Source organism: Protopterus annectens, chromosome 5.part0 (assembly GCF_019279795.1).
Source record: "Protopterus annectens isolate FY-2018-M chromosome 5.part0, PAN1.0, whole genome shotgun sequence".
In the NCBI taxonomy this organism is placed as follows: Eukaryota; Metazoa; Chordata; order Ceratodontiformes; family Protopteridae; genus Protopterus; species Protopterus annectens.
Window position 1 is genome coordinate 721843084 of NC_056735.1, and position 26250 is coordinate 721869333.

General features: G+C 37.8%; 1 protein-coding gene across 1 annotated transcript in view; it reads right to left on the minus strand.

Annotated features, from left to right (window-relative positions):
* Positions 1-293: 293 nt before the first annotated feature.
* Positions 294-26250, minus strand: part of GPR143 (G protein-coupled receptor 143) — a 1080305-nt gene continuing 1054348 nt past the window's right edge. The window contains exon 9 of the mRNA XM_044072570.1: positions 294-603. Within this exon, the coding sequence (XP_043928505.1) occupies positions 509-603 (95 nt within the window). The 3' untranslated portion in view covers positions 294-508. The remainder of the gene's footprint in view (positions 604-26250) is intronic.

A 26250-nucleotide genomic window follows, 5' to 3' on the forward strand; every position in this document is an offset into this window, starting at 1 on the left:
GGTGGGCTCACGAAGGGGTCTAAGACTAGGCATCATGTTATTTGTCCAGAAGTGGGTCCCACTTTGGCTGCCACCAGTGCTTGTAGACAGCTTCACTATTTGTATACATACGGTGCTCAAGCAGGTTTTAGTGGTTACAGATCATACTTTTGTTGGGGTAAATCTGTATAAATTGGTACTATGGCTATATATCTCACATTTTAAAGCATGCCATTAGTGGTAAACATATTTCTGAAATTATGGATACACAGCAGTATAGTAAATGAAATAATGAAATCCAGCATTCCAGGATATGTCTGGCTTGTGCAGTGATTTTATTGATAGGGTGACAATGTACAGTTTATGTAAAATAAATCCTTTAAGTTTATCTAGTACAGAGATAATACATGTTAAAAGTAGGGAGTATATAATTTAAGAAGCATGCACACAACACTGCTTAAAGTGGTAGTTAGAGATAGTACATTATGATGATGATGTGGGTTGGTTTCATCTCACCAGCTAATGCCTTTCATGGGTTTTCAAGTGATTTGGCACCAGCCTCAAGGTCTTTTATGTCACGTGGATCACCTGATATGTAGAGTTCAACAGTGCTAGCTTCAGAACCTAGCAAAAAGAAAGACTCAGCATTACATATAACAGTAAGCACCATCTTTTTTAGTTGTGCTATAGAATGGGTTCTAAAAGCAGAATAAATAATAACCGCCTTTTAATGAATCTTTTCATTTCTTATCTTGTTATTTTATTGTATACACAAGTAATGAGAATGATAGTTTCATGCTAGAGCGTCTGGTTTATCTTAGATAGGTGACTATTTTGACAGACTGTCATAAACATAGAGAAGGGAATATAAACTAGTGCCTATGTCATCACCTGTGGTGTAGCAGCTTCGAAGAAAAAAAATATATTATACTAGTAAGAGATTTCTGTAGTTTCAAAAGACTGTGAATAATACAGTCTTTGTCCTAATATGCATTCCTCTTTCAGGTAATAACTATATAATAAATTGTAGTTGCCATGACTAGCACTTCCACCTTCAAAATATACTGAGGTGTGACCCACACACAACAGCAAGGCTATGTTCCATTTAGGTGATGTAATAATATTACAATTATACAATAACGACTCACTGACATTCAAAAACATGCATGCTGATTCGATAGCCCAATCTGCATACCCATTGTAAATCAAGCATATTCCAACAGAAAAAAAAGTCTGGCCACTAAAGTCTTTTTGAGCAACCTTATTTTCTGTTGGAAAATGTTCACAACATAAAAAAAAAAAATCAAGAAATAAACAATAAAGTCCTACAAACTCAGAAACACTGCATAGGAATACCACCCCCCACACCCTTACACACGGACATATAGCAACTAAATCAAACTTAATGGAAAGGAAAATGTCGCAGTTAGTCATATTTTATTCAATTATCATTCTGAGTAAATGAGAATAAACCCTATTAAACAAGTAATTTCTCCACCTAACATGCATTGTGAACCAGCTTTCTCTCATTATTGAACGTTTTTAAAAATAACCACAAGAACTTAAGTATTTACGGTCTCCATATATATATATATATATATATATATATATATATATATATATATATATATATATATATATATATATATATATACATATATACATCTATACATCACAAGCGCACCCACACATACACACCCACACATGCACACACACACCCACTCACAGACACACACACACACACACACACACACACACACACACACACACACACACACACACACACACACACACATGCACACACGCACACACACACACACACACACACATATATATATATATAAATATATACATATATACATATATATATATATATATATATATATATATATATATATAGCCTTCCTATTTTTGTTTCCCTCATTGTCATTTGTCTGTAGTAAAGCTACCACAGCAGCACAAGAATCTTGTGTCACTTTCACAGCAAGTCAAGGAAGCCCTTGTGATCTAACCACTCTAATCGTGGGTAAATCCAGTATTACCCATACCAATTTGTGGATTATTGTTAAAATATCTTAGGTACAAAGGTACTGAATACCACATAATGCTCCTTCTCTAAAAAGGCAACACAAACTTATTTGTGGACAGCTGTATACAGTTCTTTATGTGTGTGTATGTGGCAGGACAAAGAAAGGGTCCACTATTTAAGAGACAAATGTTCATACTAGTTCTCATTCAAAAATAGCAAAGAATTATCACTAGCACAAACAAATATCTTCCATGAACACCTTAAACACATTCTCAGGATCTATGCAGAGAAGCATAATAAAATTTACCAGCACATTGGGAAATGAATGATTCCATTCCCTCTTCAAGAATGACAGGAAGTACATTTTGTTTTTGGATGCTTTCCAAAACATACTGCTGCAGCGATTAGTAAGGGTAGCTACAGATGAATACATTTCACTTCATTAGTCAAGACTTACATTAAGTATGTGTAGTAAAAGAGGGACCAGGTTAATATGAGCAACTCAGATGTCTGTCTATAGTCTTAGTAGAGGCCGGGGAGAGAAAAGAGGCCGTATAGATAATTACAGTGATAAATAAACATTTTTTTATAAATTTTTTTACAAGGTACAAGAGCAAAGGTACACATAATAAGAAGAAAACATTGTCAGTTAATACATACAAGTATAACTATACAACAAAACATAAATATAAATAATATATATAATCAACTGATTAGGCACTCCTTAGGAGACTAGCTCAAGGATTGATAAGGGGAAGATAAGGAGGGAGGGAAGAATAATAATTAAGGTATATTTTTCAATTTTCAATCAGGATTGGGACACAGGACAGTATGAGAAAGAGTTTTTTGTCTTTTGATTTTGAGGTGGAACAGAGAGGTAGCTGTAGATAGCTATATAGTGGATTAGAGGATTAGATTTTCTGAATATGTGAAAAATGTGCATTAAGCTTATTATATGATTTTATTTTTTGTTACTAAAAACTGTAAAAGGGACGAAGAGGACGTTTGGGTTTTTATATCTTATATGGAGAAATAAGTCTAGCCTAGGGTTTCAGGATTTGAAGGAGATGAAGTATTTTAGTAATGATAAGTAGTTGTTGGGTGGCAGGGTTATTTAGTTCCGTCCAAGCCAATTGTTTTGTTTTAGGTTATAGCAGTGGTGAGTGCCCTAAACGTGTTGAGCCTAGCTATTATAACAGGTTGAGGTTGAGAGTTTGTTGTTGTTATTTTTAGATAGTGTGGTATATATAGCTGATGCATAAAGAGGAGGAAACAGGTGGGTCTGTGCAAATGTTTTTGCTGCTGCTGGGGGGTTTAATTCTGTAGAGTGTCCCAATTTTTATTAACAGCTTTAATAGTACTACCTATAATTAATTTGGTCATCAAAGTTCAAGTGGTTCATGGTGGTTACAAACCTAATAGTCTAATAGTGGTTTGAATGGTTAATGCAGGTAATTATCTGAGGTGATAGTAAAGAGAGGTGTAGGAGATTGGTAGTAGGGGGTAAAGAGAAGAAGCTTTGTTTTTTTGGGATTCAGGAGGAGGCAGTGCTGCATAAACCATTCCAAATTTATTCTATCATTGACCATGTAACTAATTTAAGGACGAAATTACACTGTCAGTAGAAACAGTCACCATGAAGAATAGATATATACGAGTTATTCTGAATTATGGGCACTTGCATCAGTTGTAGTCAGTAGCTAAGTATATGTAAATTCAGTCATGCATGCTCTGTGTTCCAAGAGCACTTACAGTGGAGTAACTCATTAGACAAGGTAATGCACTGACAATGAAATCAGTTGATAAAAGTAACAATGCTAATAGTTTTAGTCTTCATAATGAAAATAATGAATATTTTAATAAATAAAAAGAACATTAGTTCACAAGATAAGCCCCTGGATACTCCGTTCCTTTCCAGGTGCAACCCAGGGAAAGTTTAGTTAAGTGATTTGCTCAGAGTGACATAGTAGGCAAATGGAGGTTGTGGCACCCACACCCAGAACTGTTGCACAAGCTAGCTCTAGCAGGCCATAGTCTTAAAGCTCTCTACCAAGCTTCCAGACAAATGGTTACTTACATGTAATAAATATGCAAACACAAAAGTAACCCAGAACTTGAGAGTTTTGAAACAGAAAAATGTGTTCCCTGATGAAATTCAGATTCAGGACTTCAAACTATCTCAGGTGTGATTTCATATATTAAAGCATGAATCTTACAATGGAATTTTATTTTTTCAGGTGTGGAATAGGTTATAGCTAAAAATAGGTATACTCAAATTAACTGCAGGCAAAACAATGCTTTGATCATTAAGGCAGTTTAAAGGCAGTACTAGACACTAAAGGAGATATTTCAAGTTATAATTTAGGAAGGTATCAGATACCCCTCTATTACTTGGCCCAAGCTTAAAAAAAGCATATTGAACTTGAAATATCTGTTGCATAAAAATTGTTGCTTAGAGACTAGCTGTATATTAATGATAATTGTGAGACTGTCTCCAGTATTGTGTAAATAACTGTACCCACTGTAAGACAAAATCTGGGAAGGGAAAAGTAGGGGGACATGGAAGAGACACTGGGTATGATCATTAAACTAATAGGATGTTTTGTACTGTGGCAGTTCTGCCAATAAGTGGTAAGGTGAGGTTGCCATTATATTACCTGGAGCTACAGGCTAACACAAAAGGCCTTTGGCTAACGAATTTTGCAGATGACTGCAAACTAGGAGCCATAGTCGAGTCCCCAAATGATGTGGACATCCTACAGAAGGGCCTCACTAAGACAGATGCCTGGTGTCAGAACCATGGCCTCAAGCTCAATGCCAAAAAGTGCATTGTCATCCCCTTTGGTAAAAAATGCTGTACCCATGAACTACCACATAGGCGGCAGTCTACTTAATGCCGAATGTGTGATAAGAGACCTTGGGACCCAGGTGGACAGTAGTCTCTCCTTTGTAATCACATCGTCACAGTAGTCAGGAAATCCTTATACGTGGCACACCTCATCACAAAAGGGTTCTCATCCAGGAAAAAAGAGGTCATTGTTCCCCCTCTACTCGACACTCATTACACCCATTATAGAATACAACTCCCCTTTTGGAATGTACCTCACAAGACATCTGCAGCAGCTGGAAAGGCCACAGAAGTACCTCACAAAGAGGATTACTGGCCTCAAACAGATGCCCTACACTGACCATCTCAAAAAACTCCAACTTTACTCCATAGCATATCGCCTACTCCGAGGTGATCTCTGCCTAACATCTAACATATAAAGCTATGTCAAACCCAGAGCTGTTGGACATGCTACATCTAAAGAAATCCCAATCTCTCCAAGCTACACACTCTAGGGACCTAAACCTTGTCACCACAATAAACAGGACATGCTGGCGGGATAGATTCCTGTCCCAGAGACTTCCCATACTATGAAACAAGCTACCCATCTATGTCAAGCAAAGTTCTTCATTAGCACTCTTCAAGAAAAATCTTAATGAGTGGATGGGAAATAGGAAATACACCCCGGGGATCACTTCTGTGGCTCTGCTGGACAGGGGCACAGGAAAATAACTTTCTTGGGTGGAGTAAGCCAGGGAACCTTGTTGGCTAGGCTTACGATAGCCTAGTACCTACCTACCTATGAACCTATAATGGGATAGCCACCATTGCTTACTAGGTTTCTATGCAAATGGCATCCTAAAATAACAAACTGGTGTTGGAGTAAGGCTGTGCACAAAAACACCAAAAGTTTTTTTTTTTTATTTTTTATTATTATTATTATTAATACACTAACTATATGTACTTGGGCAAGTGACAAGGGGGACCAACTGTGTATCTTGATGATTTTCAAAAGTGTAAATACAGCCTGAATTTCTGTGTTGTTCTTTATGTATGCATATGTTATATACATGGGCGCATGTGTGTATATTTAGCTATAGGTAGGGTGATGGGGTTAGTAGCATTGTGTCTACCAACTTAGTGACATTATGGCATGCATCCAGTTTCCATAATGCAGTGTTATGTATAATGTATTGCCTACATGCTGCTGGAATGTCCCCCTTACTAGAAGAAGGAGTATGAGTTCTGTTCTAACTTCAATGACCAGGTGGACAGGACAGCCACAAACCTGGATATAGCTCATCTCTTCCATGCACTATTGCTAGCTCTTGATAATCTGTGCTGTTTCATCCTGTTTCTTGTCTATTTTTGGAACTTCTTGAGCTCACTTTTTAGAGCACATTACTTCACTGCAGGTTATTTACACAGCTCTAGTCATCTTTATTGTACCACAGCTATTTTTTGTGAGACTGTTTTAACTCGCATATGGCTTTGCTTGGACAAGCAGAATTGTGTAACACACAACAGGTTTTTATGCAAATTATAAACCATATTTACACTTTACTGACAGTTTTGCACAATTGTTTTGCTGTTTTGTGAATCTCAGGAATTGTGCTTTTCTTTTGATTATAAAATGGCTTTTACTCCCTGGAACTCAGAAACATGCTAAATCAGATGGAGGTGAGCCATCTGCTGTTTATCATGTGGGTGACATGCAGCTCATAACTCATTATCAATTGACAATGTGAAAACTCAGAGTTCAAACTCTAGTTAATAATCCCACGAGCAGCAAGAGTAGGATCGGAAGAGAGGAAAAGACAGCTGCAGTAGTGGTTGTGTAATGTGTGAAGCACAAGTGCCAAATGTAGAAAATTCTTGCACACACACATGCACATGTGCTGAGGAATGCACAAAAGGGAAGCAAGGAAGAAATTAATCTGGGGGGATGAGGAGGGAAGGGTAATATTTTTGGGTCTATATTAGAACATCGAAAGTTTCAAAACTTCGAATGTTCTAATATTGACCCCTATTCAGCAAAAGCTGAAAATATCAAAGCAACAGAAGACCAAATTTTTTCCTAGGGAAAGAATTTGATTGTCCATTTCTGTTGCTTCGGTATTTTCAGTGCTGTGGTGGAAAGTTACGGGTCAGGTTCAGGTAAGTGTGCGATTGAGTGCGGGTTAGGTTAGTTAGGGTTAGGGTGTGGGTTAGGTATGTGTGCGATTGTGTGGACGTGAAGGTTAGGGCAGGTTAGATGAGTTAGGGTTAGGGCGCGGGTTAGGTATGTGTGCGATTGTGTGGATGTGAGGGTTAGGGCGGGTTACGTGAGTTAGGGTTAGGGCGCGGGTTAGGTATTTGTGCGATTTTCTGGACGTGAGGGTTAGGGCGAGGTAGGTGAGTTAGGGTTGGGGCGAGGGTGAGGTGAGTGTGCAATACTGACCGACCTTAGGGTTAGGGTTTGGGTTAAGGTAAGTGAATAGTTAGTGGTGTGTGTATAGTTTAGTGTAGGGTTAAGTGTATGTGTGTGGATTGCTGTTTGTTTGGTCTGAAAATTTTTTCCTAGGAAAAAATGTGGTTTTCTGTTGCTTCGATATTTTCAGCTTTCACTGAATAGGGGTCGATATTAGAACATTTGAAGTTTTGAAACTTCAATGTTCTAATATAGACCCGTATTTTTGTGGGACACGTCCATTTTCTCTTTTTAAAGAATGAAAGGTGGGGAATGGTATAAAGAAAGGTGAAGGTATGGTAAGAAAGTGAGGGTAGGTAGCAGGGGCAAACATACAAACGGATAATGCAAACAGGACTAACAGAGGAGGTGCTGATACACTGAAGGAAGGGAAGGACAGTGGAGTTAGACACATCAAACAAACAGAGGACAACGGTGATGGGGAGGACTGGGTAACAGACAGGTGAGGGCAAGGACATGTAAGAGAAAGAGAAACACTATGATGGGAAATAGGGTGGTTATGTTTTCCAAACTGCCCCACAATTATCATCCCCATTGAGAAGGGAGAGGTCAGACACTACTTTGTTCTCATGTATCACTGAGGCCTAGTTGCACAGGTTGTGCCAGTTTTGGGCAGGGATATGACTCAACTGGCTACACGAGAAGTCTTTCTTGGTGGCCACTATGGGCATCCATAAAGCAATCCACCAGTTCACAAACTACATCTGCCAGCTGCCCAAGGTTGATTAAGGAATTACTCCAGTGGAGCCACTGGTTGGAACAACAGTGTTCTCAGCCAGTGAAGCTCCAGGGAGTCCACCCTAGCCCGCACTGCAGATGTACTGGCCAGCAGGCATTGCTGGGGAGGTGGTGGGACCATCCTTCACCACTGTCACCAGAGCCAGATCATGGAGAAATGAACCCCTAGGCAGGGTAGTGGATTGGGCACCTCCATAAACACAGTGCTCCCCACCCCCCAGCAGCAGCTCCTACACAGACATACAGCAGTTCCCCCACAGCCATTCCAGTGCATATTACTTGGCTATTATAAACACTATTCAAACCCGTCAGTGTACTTACTATTTTCTTCTTTACTTCTGCAATGATTACAGATATTTGGATTTAATTTAAAACTTTTATTTTAAAATTTATACCACAAACACCGATAGACATTTGCTAAACAAAACAATACACTCTCAAAATGAAAACAGACTTAACATGAACAGTAAATCCCTCTGCCCCTGCCCTTGAAACTCGCAGTCAAAATGACATTGAAACCCACATTCAAGGAAAATGCATCTTGGCCAGTGTTGGATTAAGTTTACCTTTGGGCTGTTTTCAAATCATAAACCCCTTGCACACATTTTTAGGACCCTGCATACATGCATGTGTTCTTTGATTCATCTTCCTGATTGCATTTAAATATATTCCTTGTATGATACAGCACTACTTGTTAGAATGTTTTAAATTTGTAGTTTTGAACATTTTTTCCACTAACCAATAAAAGAAAATATATGAACCAATAATAAAAAACCTGCCCATTTCAGAACATTTCAAATATAAAAGGCCACTCAAACTTCTGTCATTACAATCCACCAATATCAGTCAATATGCACAATCTCTGCAGAAGTAAAAGTGATACGAATAGTTCTACATTACAGAGATCTGTAACTAATTAAGAGATTGTTGCTGGCAAACAACTTTATATTTCAGTGTTTCATCTACAAATTCAGTGTTTGCTGTCAATGAAGAATAAATAGCCTGTGTTACATTAAAAAAATGATAAGATTGTAATATTGCAATAGGGAATGGATGACAAACTGACATCAGGTTCATAATTACTAGGCATCTCATTCAAAGGAGGACTATACCTCTCAACTGTACAGATTTCCGTTGAATGTCCAGATTTTTGCCTCCTATTTTTGGTCTGTTTTTCATAAAATTGTGTTTTTTCTGGAAAATTAGTGACAAATCATTAAAGACTGAAGTTAGAAAACAATGATAGGCATTTCAGTTTCAGACTTCATATACTTCAGAAATTCATGCTAATGCACAACTTGTTATTCTAGCAACTTTCTAAGTTTGTAAGTGCAATATTTAAAAATCGCCCCTCTTTTTGGGCCTTTGTCCCACTTTTATTTATGGCTTTGTCTAGATTTCTTGCTCTAACAGGTTGAGAGGTAAGAGGAGGATACACCCAGGACTGCAGCAGCATCCCCTCCTTAAAGTACAAAAAAGTATCAGAAAATCATCTACATGGCTTGGGAATAGAACACACAACCTTCTGCATCAAAAGCAAGTATGGTACCTATTATGTTACTAACACTGCTTTCAAGTTCTCTAGCAGAAACAATGACCATTTGCTAAACAAAACAACTTCACATTGAAAACAGATGCAGCATGGGCAGCAGTAAACTTCTGTTCTCTTGAAGCTCACAGTTCCTTGAAAATGCACTGAAAGTCACAATTCCTTGACAATGCACTGAAACTCATATTGTCTGGTAGTTGGTGTAGAGGATTTAGGCTCTTGTCTCCTATAACTGAGGTACAGGTTTGAGCCTGAGTATTCCATGTGTGTTTAGATTCCACATGCCAAAATAAAGCAAATATCTTGAATAAGCAAGCAGATAAGAAGCAACAGCAGGTGTGCATCAATGCACGTAGAGGGCATTCTTAAACAAGTTGTGTATCTTTTTTAATTTAAAGTAATTTTTTTTATTAAAAAGTATATGTTGAGGCAGCCCCCTGGCCAGTGGGCCCTAGGTGACTGTCTAGGTCGTCTAGTGCTGGATCCGGCTGTGATGGTCACTGCTGTGGCAGCTGCTGTAAAGAAATACAAAATACAAGGAGATAACCTAGCAAACAGAGCAAAATATGTTAACAAGTAAAGGCTAGTGATAACGAGGGAGGGGAGAAACAGGGAGACATGGCATGAAATAAAGTATGAGTGCACCATGTTGCATCTGTTTTCAAAATTTCACTGATGGTAAGTACAAGTACAGCATTAACATATAAGCAAACCCAGGTGAATAACATAGCATCAAACATGTACACAGTGATGCATGCTATCAAAGTAGTGTTCACAGAGAAAATATTGAGGGGTGTACTACCTATGTCAATGACTGACAGGCAAATTCCATTGCTACAACATATCAGTATGTTTGTAAATATCCCACTGGATTTATGTATCTGGCAGTTAATGTTTCCCTACATATGTGCAAAGTTGTAATCTGAACTGGGGGATGCCACAGTTTACCTGACTAAGTACTGTGCTATTCTGTCTAAGTCACATGCAGGTCAATAACAATATAAACAGAAGCAGTTTATACAGTACATTTTACAGATATGCAGGCAATGATATGAGAAGCTAAGCATTTTAACCACATTACAGAAGGAATCTCATTGCACTATATACATTGAATTGTGTGCTCACCCTTGTACCTTGAAAGGTACTGACTGCACTCTCCTCTGGAATAAGAGACAATTGTCTATAATAGACTCCTAAGCTGTGAATAAAGGGGGCATAGTTATTAATTTAAAGTCCCAAAGATAACATGCAAGGAAAAAATACGCTGTGACAACTGCAGACAATAGTTGCAATACATCTCAGGCACTTTCACCCTGACCTCTTAATCCGATTGGCTAGAAGGTCTGAATGCTGTCTCTGCAAGTCATTGCAGTGGTGCCTGTGCTTACCAGTATAGTTGTGGCATCAGTAACAGCCTATGCAATGTAGACCCAGACATCCATCTTATACCAGGGACTCTCAAAGGTGTCTTCAAACATGTGCACCCAGTGGTTCCTGTGCAGTAAGTACAGGAAGATTTCTGATTCTTAAGAGCACCATTGTGCTGCCTTGCCAGAAACAGTGCCACTGGAAACCATGGCCACACTTTATGTCTCATACCAGAGAATCATGGCTGGGATCTCAGCATACAGCAGCACAGTAGTCCAACCTTTGGGAGGATTCAAGACAGTCTGTTCCAATATTATAAAGATTCAAATATGGCACAGATGTGTGAGAAACGGCAAGAACATGTATGAGTTGTATTCAGTCAGCTGAGTGTTTAGAACATTGATCTTTAGTACCTCCATTGGCTGCATTTGCAAAATATGAAAGGTCATCAATCCACCCACCCATTTTCATTGCACACCTCAGGTGCTCGTGTGGGTACATAACACACTGAAAGCCTCATAATGTAACTATGGTTCTAGCCATGACAGATTGAACGATTCAGAAAGTTTCATAATGTGAGCCATATTTTACATAATCATTGCACTTAAAAATCTGAATCTACATAATATAAACCCTGGTGGCTGCATAGAAAACATGGAGTACCATTACTGAAACTTGTTATAACTGTGTGAAAGTAACTTGTGGAACAGAAAAACAGCATTACTGCATATGTGGGGTAGGTTTTATCTTTTTCTAAGTATTGCTTTTTCTGCACTCTCTCTCAAATGTGTTCCTTGTACAAATGTGGGAAATGAGTGTGTTTTGAAAATCCTGCTACCCTTTCTAACCTACTGCTGTACTGCTAAGGTGAAGCAAGAGAAGTGTTACACATCTAATGGAAATGGTAACAACAGGCACTTCTTCTATGGAATATGTAAGTCAACATTTAAATGTGCTATGCTAATAATTTTTAATTTATAAAGTGTACTGTGTAGAACAAAAGCTTTGTGCATATATAGGAATGGGGTCTCCTGTTGTAGGACTGTTGTTCAGCTTATTTGCCACTGCTGAGAGTACAGGTAGGACATGCATAACTTAAAGTTATTCAGCAAGTTTCTGCAAACACTATGTTGTGCTGTTTCCAGCTTTGTATGCTGATTTTTTTTTTTTTTGGGGGGGGGGGGGGTGACAAAATCAGACAGCTGTAGTACCACAGCCAATGAACTATGCAGGTCAGAGGATGGTGCATACTGGGAGGCAGTGTACTCCCACTTCTTTCAGTCATGCACAATGAGTTTCAGCAAAAAAAAAAAACAAAAAAACAAACTCCTGGCTACCACAACTGTAGAAGGCAGTAATTTTGTTTAACTGGTAAGTGGTTTTGCGGTAAAAACATAACTGCTTCTTCAGAAGTGAAGGATAGTGGCTATACTGGAGATGATTACCTACCTTAGTAGCTTGTTGCTCTGTCTTGTTGGAGGAGGGGTGCGTTTGAGGGGCGTGTATGCAGAAAGGGGTAATAACTGTGGCAGCAGAGATGTAACTAGGGTTGTGCAAAGGGGGCAGGTACACCCAGTGTAAGGTGTTGGGAGGCATGCTCAGCAGATGCTGATTGGTTGGTAGAGCACCACTGCCATTCAAAAATGGATGTTAATAGTATATATCTGTGGTCAGGACTGAAGTACTTTAGCACTTTGTATGTGGTATAAGATGAAGCAAGCACTTTTACTGCAATTTTTAAACAAGAAAAATGATTGGAGATCAGCACAGGGTCTCAGAGTTGGTATCTATGGTTCAGTATTCAGGTATGCCAATCTGTCACCCTATTATGTGTAGATACTGGCATCACAGTGACATAGACTGTATATTGAACTGCAGATTATACCATATGAAAGGCAATGCTTCCTGGTGTACTCATATTTCACAACACAGTCTCAAGCCACTAAAAGAAAATAATCTAAATGCAAGTTCTCCCAGTTGGAAAATGAGATCTTGTTGCAGACCATCTATCTCTATGACTGACAGATATATTTTTAGCCAGAAGAATTGTGACTGGCCATGCTGTGACTGTGAATAGCAGAATGGGGCATTACTGCTGTTAGTGGCAGAGACTAAAACTATGAGCAGGTCAGATGTAGGCCTACCACTATGATTAGTGATGCACAAGTGTGCTATCTCCCTTTTATGGGTGGGTAAGGCAATTGGAGGCAGTGTTGGCTGAACCACTGGCTGAGATGGAGAAGTTTCTTGCAGCTCTGCACTGGAGAGAAGGGATACTGGACTCATTGCTTTCCCATGGTGGTGTGTTGGACCTAGGTGATAAGTTGTAGCATGCCCCAAAATTCAGTATTGGGGATTCTCTAGCTGTGTTTTAGTACTATATTGGGAATAGCATACTTCTGATCTGGCAATGTAATGTATGTCAGTTATTGTGTTTTGCTTGTTATGCAGGAACATTAGCACTGCAAGCTTTACAGGCACATGCACAAGGTAAGTTCTAGTTTTTTATTAGTAACACTGCTTGAAGTGCTTATTGCTTCTGCACTAGGAATAAAGTAGAGGTGATGGGTGATACATATAGTGGGTATTGTGTTTAGGTGTCTTCACAGGTGAAGTACTATGTGGCTCCACCACTGTGGATTTTCTTCTGCCTGATATTAGAAATGACTCAGACAATGATGTTGGTCAACAGCTGGCATGGTCAGGGAGCGTGGGCTAAGTATTGTATACAGGACCATCATGCTCCCTGCCCATGCCAGTGAGCATGGTATCACTGTTGGATACAGGAACACCATGCTCCCTGCCCATGCCAGGGAGCATGGGGTCAGTGTTGTATACAGGGACTGTGCAAACCAGATCTTCTAGCCATGCAGTGGACAAGGATTTTGAGCCTGTGAAACCCAAACACGATGCATGGAATTTCCTGTGACATTCTATATGTTTCATTGCTTGCTGGCACAATTCAGACCCTCCCTTGTTTACAGGACATGTGTCAAGCATGCGTCACATAGCTAGTTCACATCTGACTCTAGTGTTGATGGCTGACATGGATATGAGAGGCCTAAGCCACGGTAATGCAGTGCTATGACTTCCACAGTAACATCTTGTGTGAATGTGGGTACAGGCAGAACAGGATGTCTGTGAGGGCATGATGCTTATCCCAGTTGCACATCTGGTAGAAGGCATTGCTCAGGGTCACACAGCATACCTACTTCTAGCCAAAGCCTTGTTACTGCCTGTGAAACTCTAAGGACATGTAGCTTCCATGGATAGGGGTATGGATGAGATGCCTGCATGCAGAGCTAGAAAAATGGTCAAATAGGACCCTAGGCAAGATAGTGAACCAGGGTCCCCACCCCCACCTCGCAGCCATTCCAGTGTCCCATTACTTGGCTCTCTCTTCCCATTTACTATACATGCTGTTTAAACCTGTCACTGTACATATTATTTTCTTTTTTATTTTTACAATGATTGCAGAGATTTGGATTTAATTTAAAATGCTCATTTCAAATTTCATGGCACAAACACTGATGATCATTTGCTAAACAAAGCAAAACAGCCTCTCATTGAAAACAGACTTGGCATGAGCAACTGTAAGCTTCTCTTCCACTGAAACTCACCTTCATTGAAAATGCATCGAAACTCACATTTATTGAAAATGCATCTGGCGAGTGGTGGATTAAGCTTACCTTGGGCACTGGGTCACACACATTTTGATGCGTATGCGTAAATGCATCTGTTCTTTGATTCACTTTCCTCATTGTTCCAAATTATATTTCTTATTTAATACAGCAACATTTGTTAGAGTGCATTTAAAATTTGTAATTGTTAACATTCTTTCTAGTAAACCATGAAACAAAATGCATGAACCATTTTTCAACCATAAAAGCCCACTCAAACTGCTGTGGCTATCTATGATCCACCAATATCTATACTCAGCAATTATACCCACTTTACTGACTGTGTACACATCACATCTGATTGTGATAAAAATGGCTCCAGTAAAGCTGAGTTGCTTTACACAAATGCACACTAGTCATGCAAAGACAGACTAATAACTTTTTTAACTTTATTAGCTCTGCAGGGTCTGTCATTTTTATTCCACAGAAATCCCCCAAACCCAGCAATTATAGCTACATTGTTGACTGCATCTTTCTCAAATGTCCTTGTCAAAAAAATTAATAATAATAATGACCAAAGTCACATATTTCAAATTAGTTTCACATAAACGCACAGTAGCCAACATATTCCAACTTAGAAAATGGACATTTCTGGTACTAATATCTTATTGGAGAACAGGGTATTAATGCAGACGTAATGCCTGCTCAAAAACAAGTCTGATGCTTCAGAGCAGTAGGGATGGTCTAAACCGCTGTTAAACCCAGACTGCAAAAAATAAACAGTCACCATTTTTTTTTGCTCGCTAAAAGCAGTGTAGTATTTAATGAGACTAAACTAAACATCTTATCTTACACTAGTTGATAATTCAAGTAAAACTTATACTGCTACGAGCACTACTACTACTTAACTAAGCATTTATACCTTAAAAACCATAAAACAAGTACAGTTTTCAATATGCAAATATTTGAGCATAACACTAGAAACTAGCATAGCACTTAATTATTTCCATTTTCACACAGTCTCTCTTACAATTCCTCTTCCCCCCAAAATTTATTATTTCTAGCAAATCATCAACCATTGAATTCACAAAATAAAACACACATGAGTAACAAAACATTGTATCTTTCAAAAAAGGATGTTAATAAATCTTGTTCTAACAACTTTCTAACTTTATACCAGCAATATTTAAAGTTCATCCCTATTTGTAAACCTTTGTTTGTCAGTATTGTAATATAAACTAACCTTCAACAGACCACTAAGATCCAGCAACAAAAATCACTTGCAGATCACTAAAGCCAATAACTCTGCTGGTGAAGCACTATTCTCTTGCACCATAGCCAAATTATGGAACTCCCTCCCACCCACAATTACCTCCATACCATCATGCACCCACTTCAAAACTTTACTAAAAGCGCACCTAAAAACATGCTGGCTATGCCCTTGCAACTCCCACTCTAATATCACCCACCCCATCCAACCACTACCTTTCTTTCCACCCCACTAACTACCTTGATTATAGCAAGCTCAGATGCTCATAAGCCTAGTACTTATTATACAGCAGGAACTTCTTATTGTAACATTTGTTAATGTCTGTTAGGTACTTCACAGATAAAGATTCTAGTTGTCTACTGATGTACTATGTTCTTCATCTGTAAATATGTTGTAAGTAATTGCTATGTAAATTGTTAATCACTATGTAATCCAATGTAATTACTGTCTGTTTATTTTAACCTCTGCTGAAAATGGACCTATGTCCAGTCGGACACTCCCGGTCAACAAATATAAATAAATAAATAAATAAATAAATAAAGCATCGGTGAATAAGTCTTCTTAATAATTAGTATGTAAGCCAAGACCAAAACCAATTCAATCTAAAGAAATATACACAATGGCATCTACTGGCCAAAACATGCAGCAACAAATACCTTCAAGAATACATAAATACTACACAAAAAAAAATCACCATTAATCTATATCTACATATACTTATATATATAAAATATTAAATAGCCAACCAAAATACATAAACTAGATGGCCACATGATCTCATAACCTAGCAACACAAATCAGACTAGCACAGTACACAACATATATAACAGAAGAAACAGCTAAAAAAAACCGAAACCAGCAGAATGTGAAAACCATTTGGTATATCATTTCAGTTCTTTGATTCAACTAATTTAAATAATCTACATGAAGATATTAATAAGAAAGGAAATACAAGAACATATACAGCTACACAGAAGAAAACCAAGAAGGAAGAACCTATACTACAAACAGAGGAGATTATAAAGAAACACAAGAAGAATCAACTACAGAAAATATAAACAATACTACTATTTCTGAATCAAACAGAAAAATGCAAAAAATGACAGAAGACACCCAACAAGAAACATCAGAAGCAGCACCAACCGATGAAACAGAGGTAAGAAGCAACTTACAACCTCAAATAATGACAACTCAAGCAAACCAAAATGAAGACAATCAACAATCCACTTCAACAACTTCTTCTGACAGTACATCTAATAGCAGATTCAGAACAGTAACAGACAAGCAGCTAAAAAAATACAACACTATAGTAAAGAAGAAAATACTCACAAAAACACAAAATGGGCAGTATCTACATTATATGAATGGACTCAACACAAAAACAGAAATTAACTTAAAAAAATGACAGCATACAAAAAAATTGCTGACCTCATAAAATAATTTTACGCTGAAGTAAGAGCAAGCAACAGCAAAGAGTATTCAGTACAGAGCTATATAGCATTAAGAGTTGGATTAAACAGAGCCTTAAACAATACAAATAATAACAGAAAAATAAACATTTTGACAGACCCATTATTCCAAACAGCAAACAATATACTACACTCCATGATGGAAAACTAGGAAAAGAAACTAAAATAATGAAGTCATCATCCTGCAATTTCAAAACAAAACATACAAAAAGTAAGACTGCAAAGCACTGTCACCAAACACACCTCAAGGTCTTGTCACAAAGGTATAGTTCAATTTACAGCTCTACATAGCATGAAGAGGGAGAGAAGGACAAAGACAGCTGACACCAGAATGCTTCACAATATTATCAGATTCCACAAGAACAAAATTACCTAGGAAACATGATGCCATGGATAAGTGACTTAGCAAATCTTTTCAGAAGATATACCAACCATAGTATAGGAGGGACTGTCCCCAAGAGAAATAACATCAGTAACTGGACACAAGTCAGAAGCAAGCCTTATAAACTACTGGACACCAACAAATGAACACATGAAACAATGGAGCAACATACTGTCATCAAGAGAAGAAACAACACAACATGAACAACAAAACAACCATCAAAACAACAAAAATGAAGAAAAAGAGCAAAATCTGAAAGCAGAAACAACTTACTTTAAACCAACAGCATGCATATTCAATGTACCTATAACATTTTACGTTACAGAAAACAAAGAAAAATGAATATTACATTACTAAACATATAAATGTAATTGTTCTCATTAAAATATTAGTTTTCATAATTTAGAATGTTTTAATAAAATGTTATTAATAGAATAGAAATACATTGCAATAATACAGTTCTACAAATAAATAACTAAAATAAGGGGTTATTTTATGTCAAAACTATTATAAAAATTAATTAAAAGAAATTTAAAAAAAGTAATTAAAGTCCATTTTTTTAAATATAGCCACTAGTAGTCCATTTTCTAAGTGCAAGAATGCCCTCCCGGGTGTGTGTTAATGTGTAAGGCCCTCTGCCTGCGACATCGAGCTTGCTTGCTTAATTAATACACACACATGCACACTAGTTCTACAAAGCTAGATTAAAGTCTGTTTTAAAATGACCAGAGCAAAAAAGCATAGGGTACTTTTATCTACAGAGAGCCCCCAGCAGTTATAGCCACTCTGTTGATGTGTACACCATTTATTGTTATGGAAAAATAAATTGCATGTACTTTATTGGAAGCTTTGGAAGAACTACATGCAATTGTATAAATATCACTAGCATCAGACCATAAGAACCAGCCATGTGTAGCACAGTTTAAATAGAAGAGTATTTATGATAGCATAAGAACTATTATACGCCTGATATATGCTAAGTCAAGACAATCTCTACAGACATAAACATCTGAATAATTCCACATTGTAGAGAACTGTTACTAATAGGGAGGCTGCTCTTCAGTGCTTCATATTCAAATGCAGTGCTTGCTGCCCTTAAAGAACAAATTCCTTAGGTCACATTAAAAAACTGGTGAGATGGTGATTTTTCCACAACATTTGCTAAACTAGATCAGCTATGCAATAGGAATGGCTGACAAACAACAACAACAGGTTCATAGTTACTCAGCATGCAGTCCTGGAAGCCATTGAGGAGCCTAGCCAAAATTTTCAATTGCTCCAAAGCACTGACTGGTTAGGTGATTTGCTCAATGTCACACAGTAGGTAAATGAAGGTAAAAATAATAAAATCCTGCACCCTTACCACAGGAAGCAGTTCATTAACAAGTCAGAGTTTTAATCATCTGCAATTACTGTCAAGAGTAACAGTTTTTCACTAAATCTTGTAAAGAAAACTATATTGATAATATGCAGCAGTGACTACATAAATGAAGCCATAGATCAAACTCTTCTAATCATCATCATTCCAAATAATTCAGACTATATCACCTGCAAATGTTAACCCCTTTCTTTAATGTAATGAATAAAGCAAAGTGATTGCCAACCTATTAGTGTTGTTTGCGCATAGAGGGTTAAGTAGACAGGCCTTTGTTTTTACCATCATGCTAGGAGTCCATTTTAAGGTAATAAATGACACTGTACATGCCATATTTAAAGCATCCTCTAATGTTTGGGATGAATTATTGATTGTAGAATGATGCCCACTAATTCGACCTCGTCCAGATATGACTACCAAAGAAACAGCCATTGCCTGTGAGGCCAGTGTCTTCTTTTTCTTCTTCCTCTACTCTTCCTCCATTTTCTCCTTCTTTTTTGTCACTTACTCCTTCTTTTCTTTCTTTTCCTCCTTCTCCTCCTTCCTGTCCTTCCTTCTTCTTCTACATGCAATTGGACTTTGTGCCATCTTGGTTCTTTAAGGATATTATTTACATAAGAGTCAGACAGAAAAATACAGAGGGCAAATCTTCCTCTTCTTCCTCTTCCTCCTCTTCTTTTTTGTCTTCTTCTCCTTCTTCCCTTTGCATTTTTCTCCTTCCTTGTTTTCTTCTTTCTCCTTGCGCTGTAATGTGCACTTTGTGCCATCTTGGTTCTTTAAGGATATTATTTAAATAAGACTCAGTAAGGGAAATACTGAGCCTCAGATGCCGGTGCAAAGGTTGAGACCCATAATTCATGAACTGTAACTCTGTAAAATAAAGCAAGACCAGTAAAAATGCGATGAATGACAAAATCCAGTGTGGCAAATTTATGGTATTTTTGCAGGATGCAATCTCCCCACACCACTAAACACATTTTTTCCACAATGTAGAATAGATTCAGTGCAAAATAAGAGACTATCACACAAAACACATACTCTCTCTTTCTTTCTCCCTCTCTCTCTGTATATATATATATATATATATATATATATATATATATATATATATATACATATATATAAATATATATATATAATGTGTGTGTGTGTGTGTGTGTGTGTGTGTGTGTGTATGTGTGTGTGTTTGAATGCGAGTATTGTGTGTGGAAGCATGAACAAAGTGTGCCTATGCTAATATGAAGTGGCTGTCACCTCTGTTAACCACCACAGGAAGTGCTGATCTGCACTCGAGGTAGTTAACAGCAATTCAGTGACATGCAAATTAGCTTATAAAGAGGTCCTTTATCAATGCTGCTAATGTGCTTGTAGTACCATATTGCAGAAGCAGAGCCTTTCTACTGTCACCCTTAATGTGACCACTAGTGTTATTTATGAATCCTCTGGTTATTTCTTTGATTTGAAGGTCTAGAGCCAGCAGATTTCTTCAAGAGGTGGCAACTCACTTTCCTCCACTTTCTGCCCTCTTTACAGATGTATGCAACTAATATCATAAATAAAAACAGAATTAAGAGATTTTCCAAACAATGAATGAGAAACAAGCAATATGGAGTGAGAGCAAAACTGCTGTCCTTTATTAGACTAAAAATCCAGGCAAGTACTTTCATCTGTAGTCATAAACTTCATCATACATCACATAATAAGGACCATAAAACCAATGAATTTATGTTTCTATGTAATTAAAATAACAATGGTGCATTTAGAATCACTAGGTCATTCATAAACTTGCTTCAAGTACCATATTTATAAACAGAAAATCCAGAAATATAAGGAACTTGTCACCCATTTTATTGAACAAATGTATGGTACTTACTCAAGTGGGTTTTGTGCCCAATGTTTCTTTATCAGTAACAAGGGCAGATTTATCATCTCAAGGAATGAGGTGAACATGTACAAAGCTACCAGGAGGAGCAACTGCCTATGGATTGAAATTGTGCATTTCTGCCTGTGGTTCAATACTCACAGTGTGACCATTTTTATGTGGACAAAATGTATGGAAATCTATTCAATTGCATCCATAAGCATCATTACACCATCATGAAACAACTTAAAGGCAATTCAGTATTAACTAAATACTTCAACTGCTTCTTTGAAATCATATATGCAGCTACTATAATAAATAGCAGTCTTTCCTCTTCTGTGAATACAGGGCCTGGATATGTCGTACAGTAAGAAAGGTTACAGGGAAGTGATCATAAAATTAGGCTGCAATAATGAAATTAATACAATAAAACAATTCCCCCCTTTACTACAGGACAGGCTATTAGTACATGATTATTCATCTGCCCATCTCAGGACATGAACAGAGCTTAAGGTTCAATAGAATTACTCTTTTTGGAGTGAAGAATGTTCTGCATCAACTTTTAGAAGTATATAGGCTTTGCTCGAGAACTATGAAACTATCATGTTGGTGTAAGTTACACACATTTCTGTAAGTGAGTACTCAGTAATCATTTTTGAGTCTAACTATTCTAAACACCAGCGAGAAGACCTTATTGTACTCTGGAGATTATCTATTTGCTTATTCAATTTGGTAATGCAAGAAGAGCACTGATCCAAATGGACCTATTTCACTCTCAGCCTAGACAAATGTAAATGACAATAGAAAAGCAAGTCAATAAGAAGTATTATGAATACAAACACAATGCGTGAAGATAGCAATGAATCAATGACTGTAATAATAAAGTTCACAGTATAAGGGACAAAACAAAGAGCTGATAAGAGTAAGGATGGAAGAAGGAGAGAAATAGTGAGGGGATAGTACAAAGGTCTAAAATATAACAAAAGTGAGGTAAGGGCACACAGAAATGTACTATATAAATAGAGATGACATGGAAGAGATGTCACAAATTAGTGTAGGCAAGTAATGTAAAGAAGACAAAGGTGCCTGACTGGTGAAGGAGAAAGTGACGGATTAGGTGATGTGTCCAGAGGGAAAGCATTTGCAAACTGACTCAGACATGAGATGATTTTTAAACTGAACATGGAATGATGGGTATGAGGTAAGGTCTTTAAGATAAGTAGGAAGGGATTCCCAGAGTTTGGGGCCTAGGGTGGAGAAGGCATGGTTAGTGCAATGAAGCCTGGTTTTGGGACATATTGATGAAGTAGAACAGAGTGGTTAAGATGACTTTGATTGTAACTGGGGGCTCATCTGAATAGGTTGGTGGCAAAGGAAGGACAGAAGTGTTCTTTGCTTGTAGAGTTCAGATCCTAGAAGCAGTTTGGCATACTGTTGGACAGGTAGCCAACTGGCTATATTAAGCTTGATACAATGGTGCTCATTTCCAAGAGAGATAGTAATGAAACATCTGATAGAGTTGCTTACAGTTTGGATGGTGGAGAAGTTTTTCTTGGATGCTGCTGCAACCAGTGGAGGTCTGTATTCAAGGTGTGCTAGTAGGATGCCTTTTCCAATGGCATACCTGGTTGGTCTGGAGAGAAAGGGTAAAGTTTTATGGAACTAAAACAAGAAGGAATTTATTTTCTTCCATATTTGTTCTAGACGAATGTGAAAGTTCTGTGTGGGATCAAGCCATATAGCAAGGTATTTGAAGGAGATGACTTGATCAATGGGGTTGTCAAGATGGTCATGGATACAAAGAGATTGTGAGTTATTCTGCCATTATGGGAGGTATCAAACTGCATTATTTTAGTTTCAGACGTGTTCAGAATTAGATTTTTGTAATTAAACCAATTTATAAGAGAAAGGAAGTTAGCTTATAGATATTTCTGCATGGCCAAAGAGGTCAGGTATGAGTGATATAAAACCATGTCATCAGCAAGAAGCAAGAGAGGGAAGTGATGGAGTTCAACTGGTAGTTTAGTAATGAAAATGGAAAATGAAGAGGGTCCAGAATGGAGCCTTAAGAGATAGACTCCTTTAAAGAGAGGGTGGAAGCAGATAGGGTGTTTTAAAACTGCACATAGAATTACTGACTGGAAAGATAATTTTTAAACCAGGGACCTGTATCTGGGCAAATTCAAATTTCAGTTAGATGATCTAAAAGAATGTTATTGTCAACCAAATCAAAAACTCTGGTAAGGTCAATAAAGTTGGCTCCAAAGAGGAGGCCTTTGTCTATAGCCAGGATGAAGTTATCAGTAAGTATTTAGATTGCAGTAGAAGTGCTCCTCCTAGCCCAGAAGCCATGGTGTTTTAAAGACAGTAGATGATATTGGGAAATGTAATGTGTGAGTTGATTGCAAACTATTTTTTCAAGGATTTTACCAAGTATGGGAAGAAAAGAGATAGAACAAAAGTCAGTGGCATGGGATAGGGTTAACAATGGCTGTTTTGCAGATATCAGACAATGTTTTGAGCTAGGCAGAGATTATAAATGTGAAGACGAATGGGATTATGAAGTCCTTACATAGGAATAAGAACCATGGGAGAAGATTGTCAGGACCAGCAGCTGAGTTAATTTTTAGTTTAGTGATGCTATGTGTTTATCCTTGATTGCTTTGAAATGGAAATAGGATATACAGAGGTGGAGGAGAGAGGTTCGAACAAGAAGAGAGGTTGTTAATGGAATCAGGGATGTGAAGTGTGGAGGCTGAAATTAGCAGCTGTGTGGTGAAATGAGGAGGAGTGGGTGTTAGCTGAATTAGTCAGGTGGTTGATATCTGCCCAAAATTTTTCAGGTGACTTGAGAAGAGATGACTGATTCTTTTTCATAATATGACTCTTATGCTGCTTGAGCTTAGCTTAGTTTAGTATAGTGCTACCTGTAGGTTGAGGATGGGTTGTTTCTCCAAGTAAGAATGGCATTGTCCATGAGATTAAGGAGGCATTTGAGTTTGTATGTGAGACAGTTGTTTTTTGAGGGGGTTTAAAGATCCATGTCATTTTAGGATGAGTCCTGGAGTTTAGTGAGAATTTGTGTGAGGAAAATGCTGCAGTTGTTTGGTCCAGTAGAAGACAGAATAGGAGGCCAATCTAACTAGGCTAGAATTGTTTTTAGTTTGAGAATGTTGAATTGGGATTTTTTTCCAGAAAGATATGAGGGAGGATGGGAGGGAATTTGTTTATCTGGTGAGAGATATTGAAGTTGATTTGACAATGGTCACTGAAGGAAGGGGAGGTGAGTGAGAATTTGAGAAATAATGTTAAGATTATTAGTAATAATAAGATCAAGAAGTGAGTGATGAGAACAGTTAGAGTGTGGTCATGTAGGTTCAGTGACCAGTTGTGTAAGCTTGAAGACATTAAGGACTTCTAAGATATTGTTTTGACTATGGCTAAGAAGACTGAAATTGAAGTCATCTAGAAGGATGACGTTTTTGAGATTTTTTTTTATTGAGGAAGTAATTTCATATCAAAGGGTTTTGAATTTGGCTAAGGAGGTGGGAGAATGGAGGTTAAAGACAGCAAGTTGAATAGGAAAGTTGGGGTGGTACCAAGAAGTAGCCAGTTAGGAAGAGAGACTGAAGTAGTGTTAGTCTGCACTAAGAGATGGACATTTAAATTACATTTAAACAACAGTAGTGTTTTGCCACAAGGTCTAGAATCAAGTCTCTCATGAAGATAATAGTTCTATCCAGGGAAGAAGTGGTGGATGGAAGAATCAGTGGATTTGAGCCAAGATTTTGCTATGATTAGGAGGTCAGGTTGGTGGAGGGTGAAAATGCTGTTTAGCTGGTCTGTTTTGTTCTTGATACTATGGGCATTAATTAACATACAAGGTGAAAAAGATGAGCCAGGGTTAGGTTCAAAAATGCTGGACGGGAGCAGGAGGAGTATTATAGAAGTGACATTAGAGGGGAATATGGGTAGTTTAGGTCAGTGTCCTGTTAGGGATGGTTTGGTAATATAAGCAAGTAAGAGTGGAGATGACTTGCAGTGAAAAGTATGTAAGGAAGGGGATAAAGTTGGGGGGGGGGTGTGCATACTTGACTGCATGAATTGTAAAGTTGAAAGGAAATTACTGTGGTAAGAAAATTAGGATGTTTTTAAAGAGATGTATAAGAATTGTATAAGAAATGTATACGATGTATACTTCCACTCAGCAGGGGAGGATCTTTGTTGCTGTGAGTGAAAGAGTAAGACAAGAGCATCAGGACAGTGTAAGCTGAGATGAAAAGAGAGGAAGACATTTCAGAACAGATGAAATTCCCCTGATGGATTTTTGGGGAGATAAGCAGATGAGTCTGAAAAGGTTCAGAGGTGTGGTGATGGGTAGTAATGTGCTAGACAGACACAGATTATAAAACAGAAAATGACACAAAGTGATGAAATGAACATAACAGGGGGGCATGCTTGTTTGTGTAGCTATGTATTGTGTTCTTTTAAGCTGAAATTATGATGTAGGCAAAATGGGAGGGGATAGAATAGAATAGAATAAAGGTGTGAGTTTGTGAGGGGGTGGCTGGGAAACGGGTGATGGGAAGAGGGCAAACTGAGCAGAAAAAACAGCGTAGCTAGGGAGGGGCAAGAGGAGCAACTGTCCAGGCGCAAAGTGTTGGGGGTGTGTTCAGACAATTCAGAACTTTCTTTAATGCAGTACCAGCTTTTAAAAGCTAGTATTGCATCTGCGGTCAAACCTGAGTGCTGTAGCTCTCCGTGTGTGGTCTAAAACCTGAGGACCATAGCACTCTTCTCAGGCAGGATATAAGCCATCGCGACTGTTTTCTACATTTCTAGCAAGTAGTTTGCTACAGTCTAAAAAGATTTTTTATTTATTATAACCTGAGTGCCATAGTACTCTGTGCAGGCAGGGTATAAACTGTAGTATCTGTTTGCTACAGTTTAAAAAGATTTTTTTGAAACTAAAACATGAATGCCATAGTGGTCTGTGCAGGCAGGGTATAAACTGTAGCCTGTGGCAACTCTTTTTTATTTGTAGCAAACATTTTGCTTCAGTTTAAAAAGAAGACTTTTTTTAATAAAATAGGTTGAAGGACGAGACCTGAAAGGGTGGGATGGGGGCATGTCATGATCTGGCCTCCTAGTTGGTGTGCTAGTAGAAGGAATGTCCTTTTTTTTTGTTTTGTTTTTTTTTTTTTTTGCATTTTAAATGAAGAGCAAGGAGACAGGGTGTAGAACTTACTGTAATAAGTCAATCTCTGTGATTGGCTTATTAAAGTGAAGTGTTTTGTGCTCTTTATTTAAAGA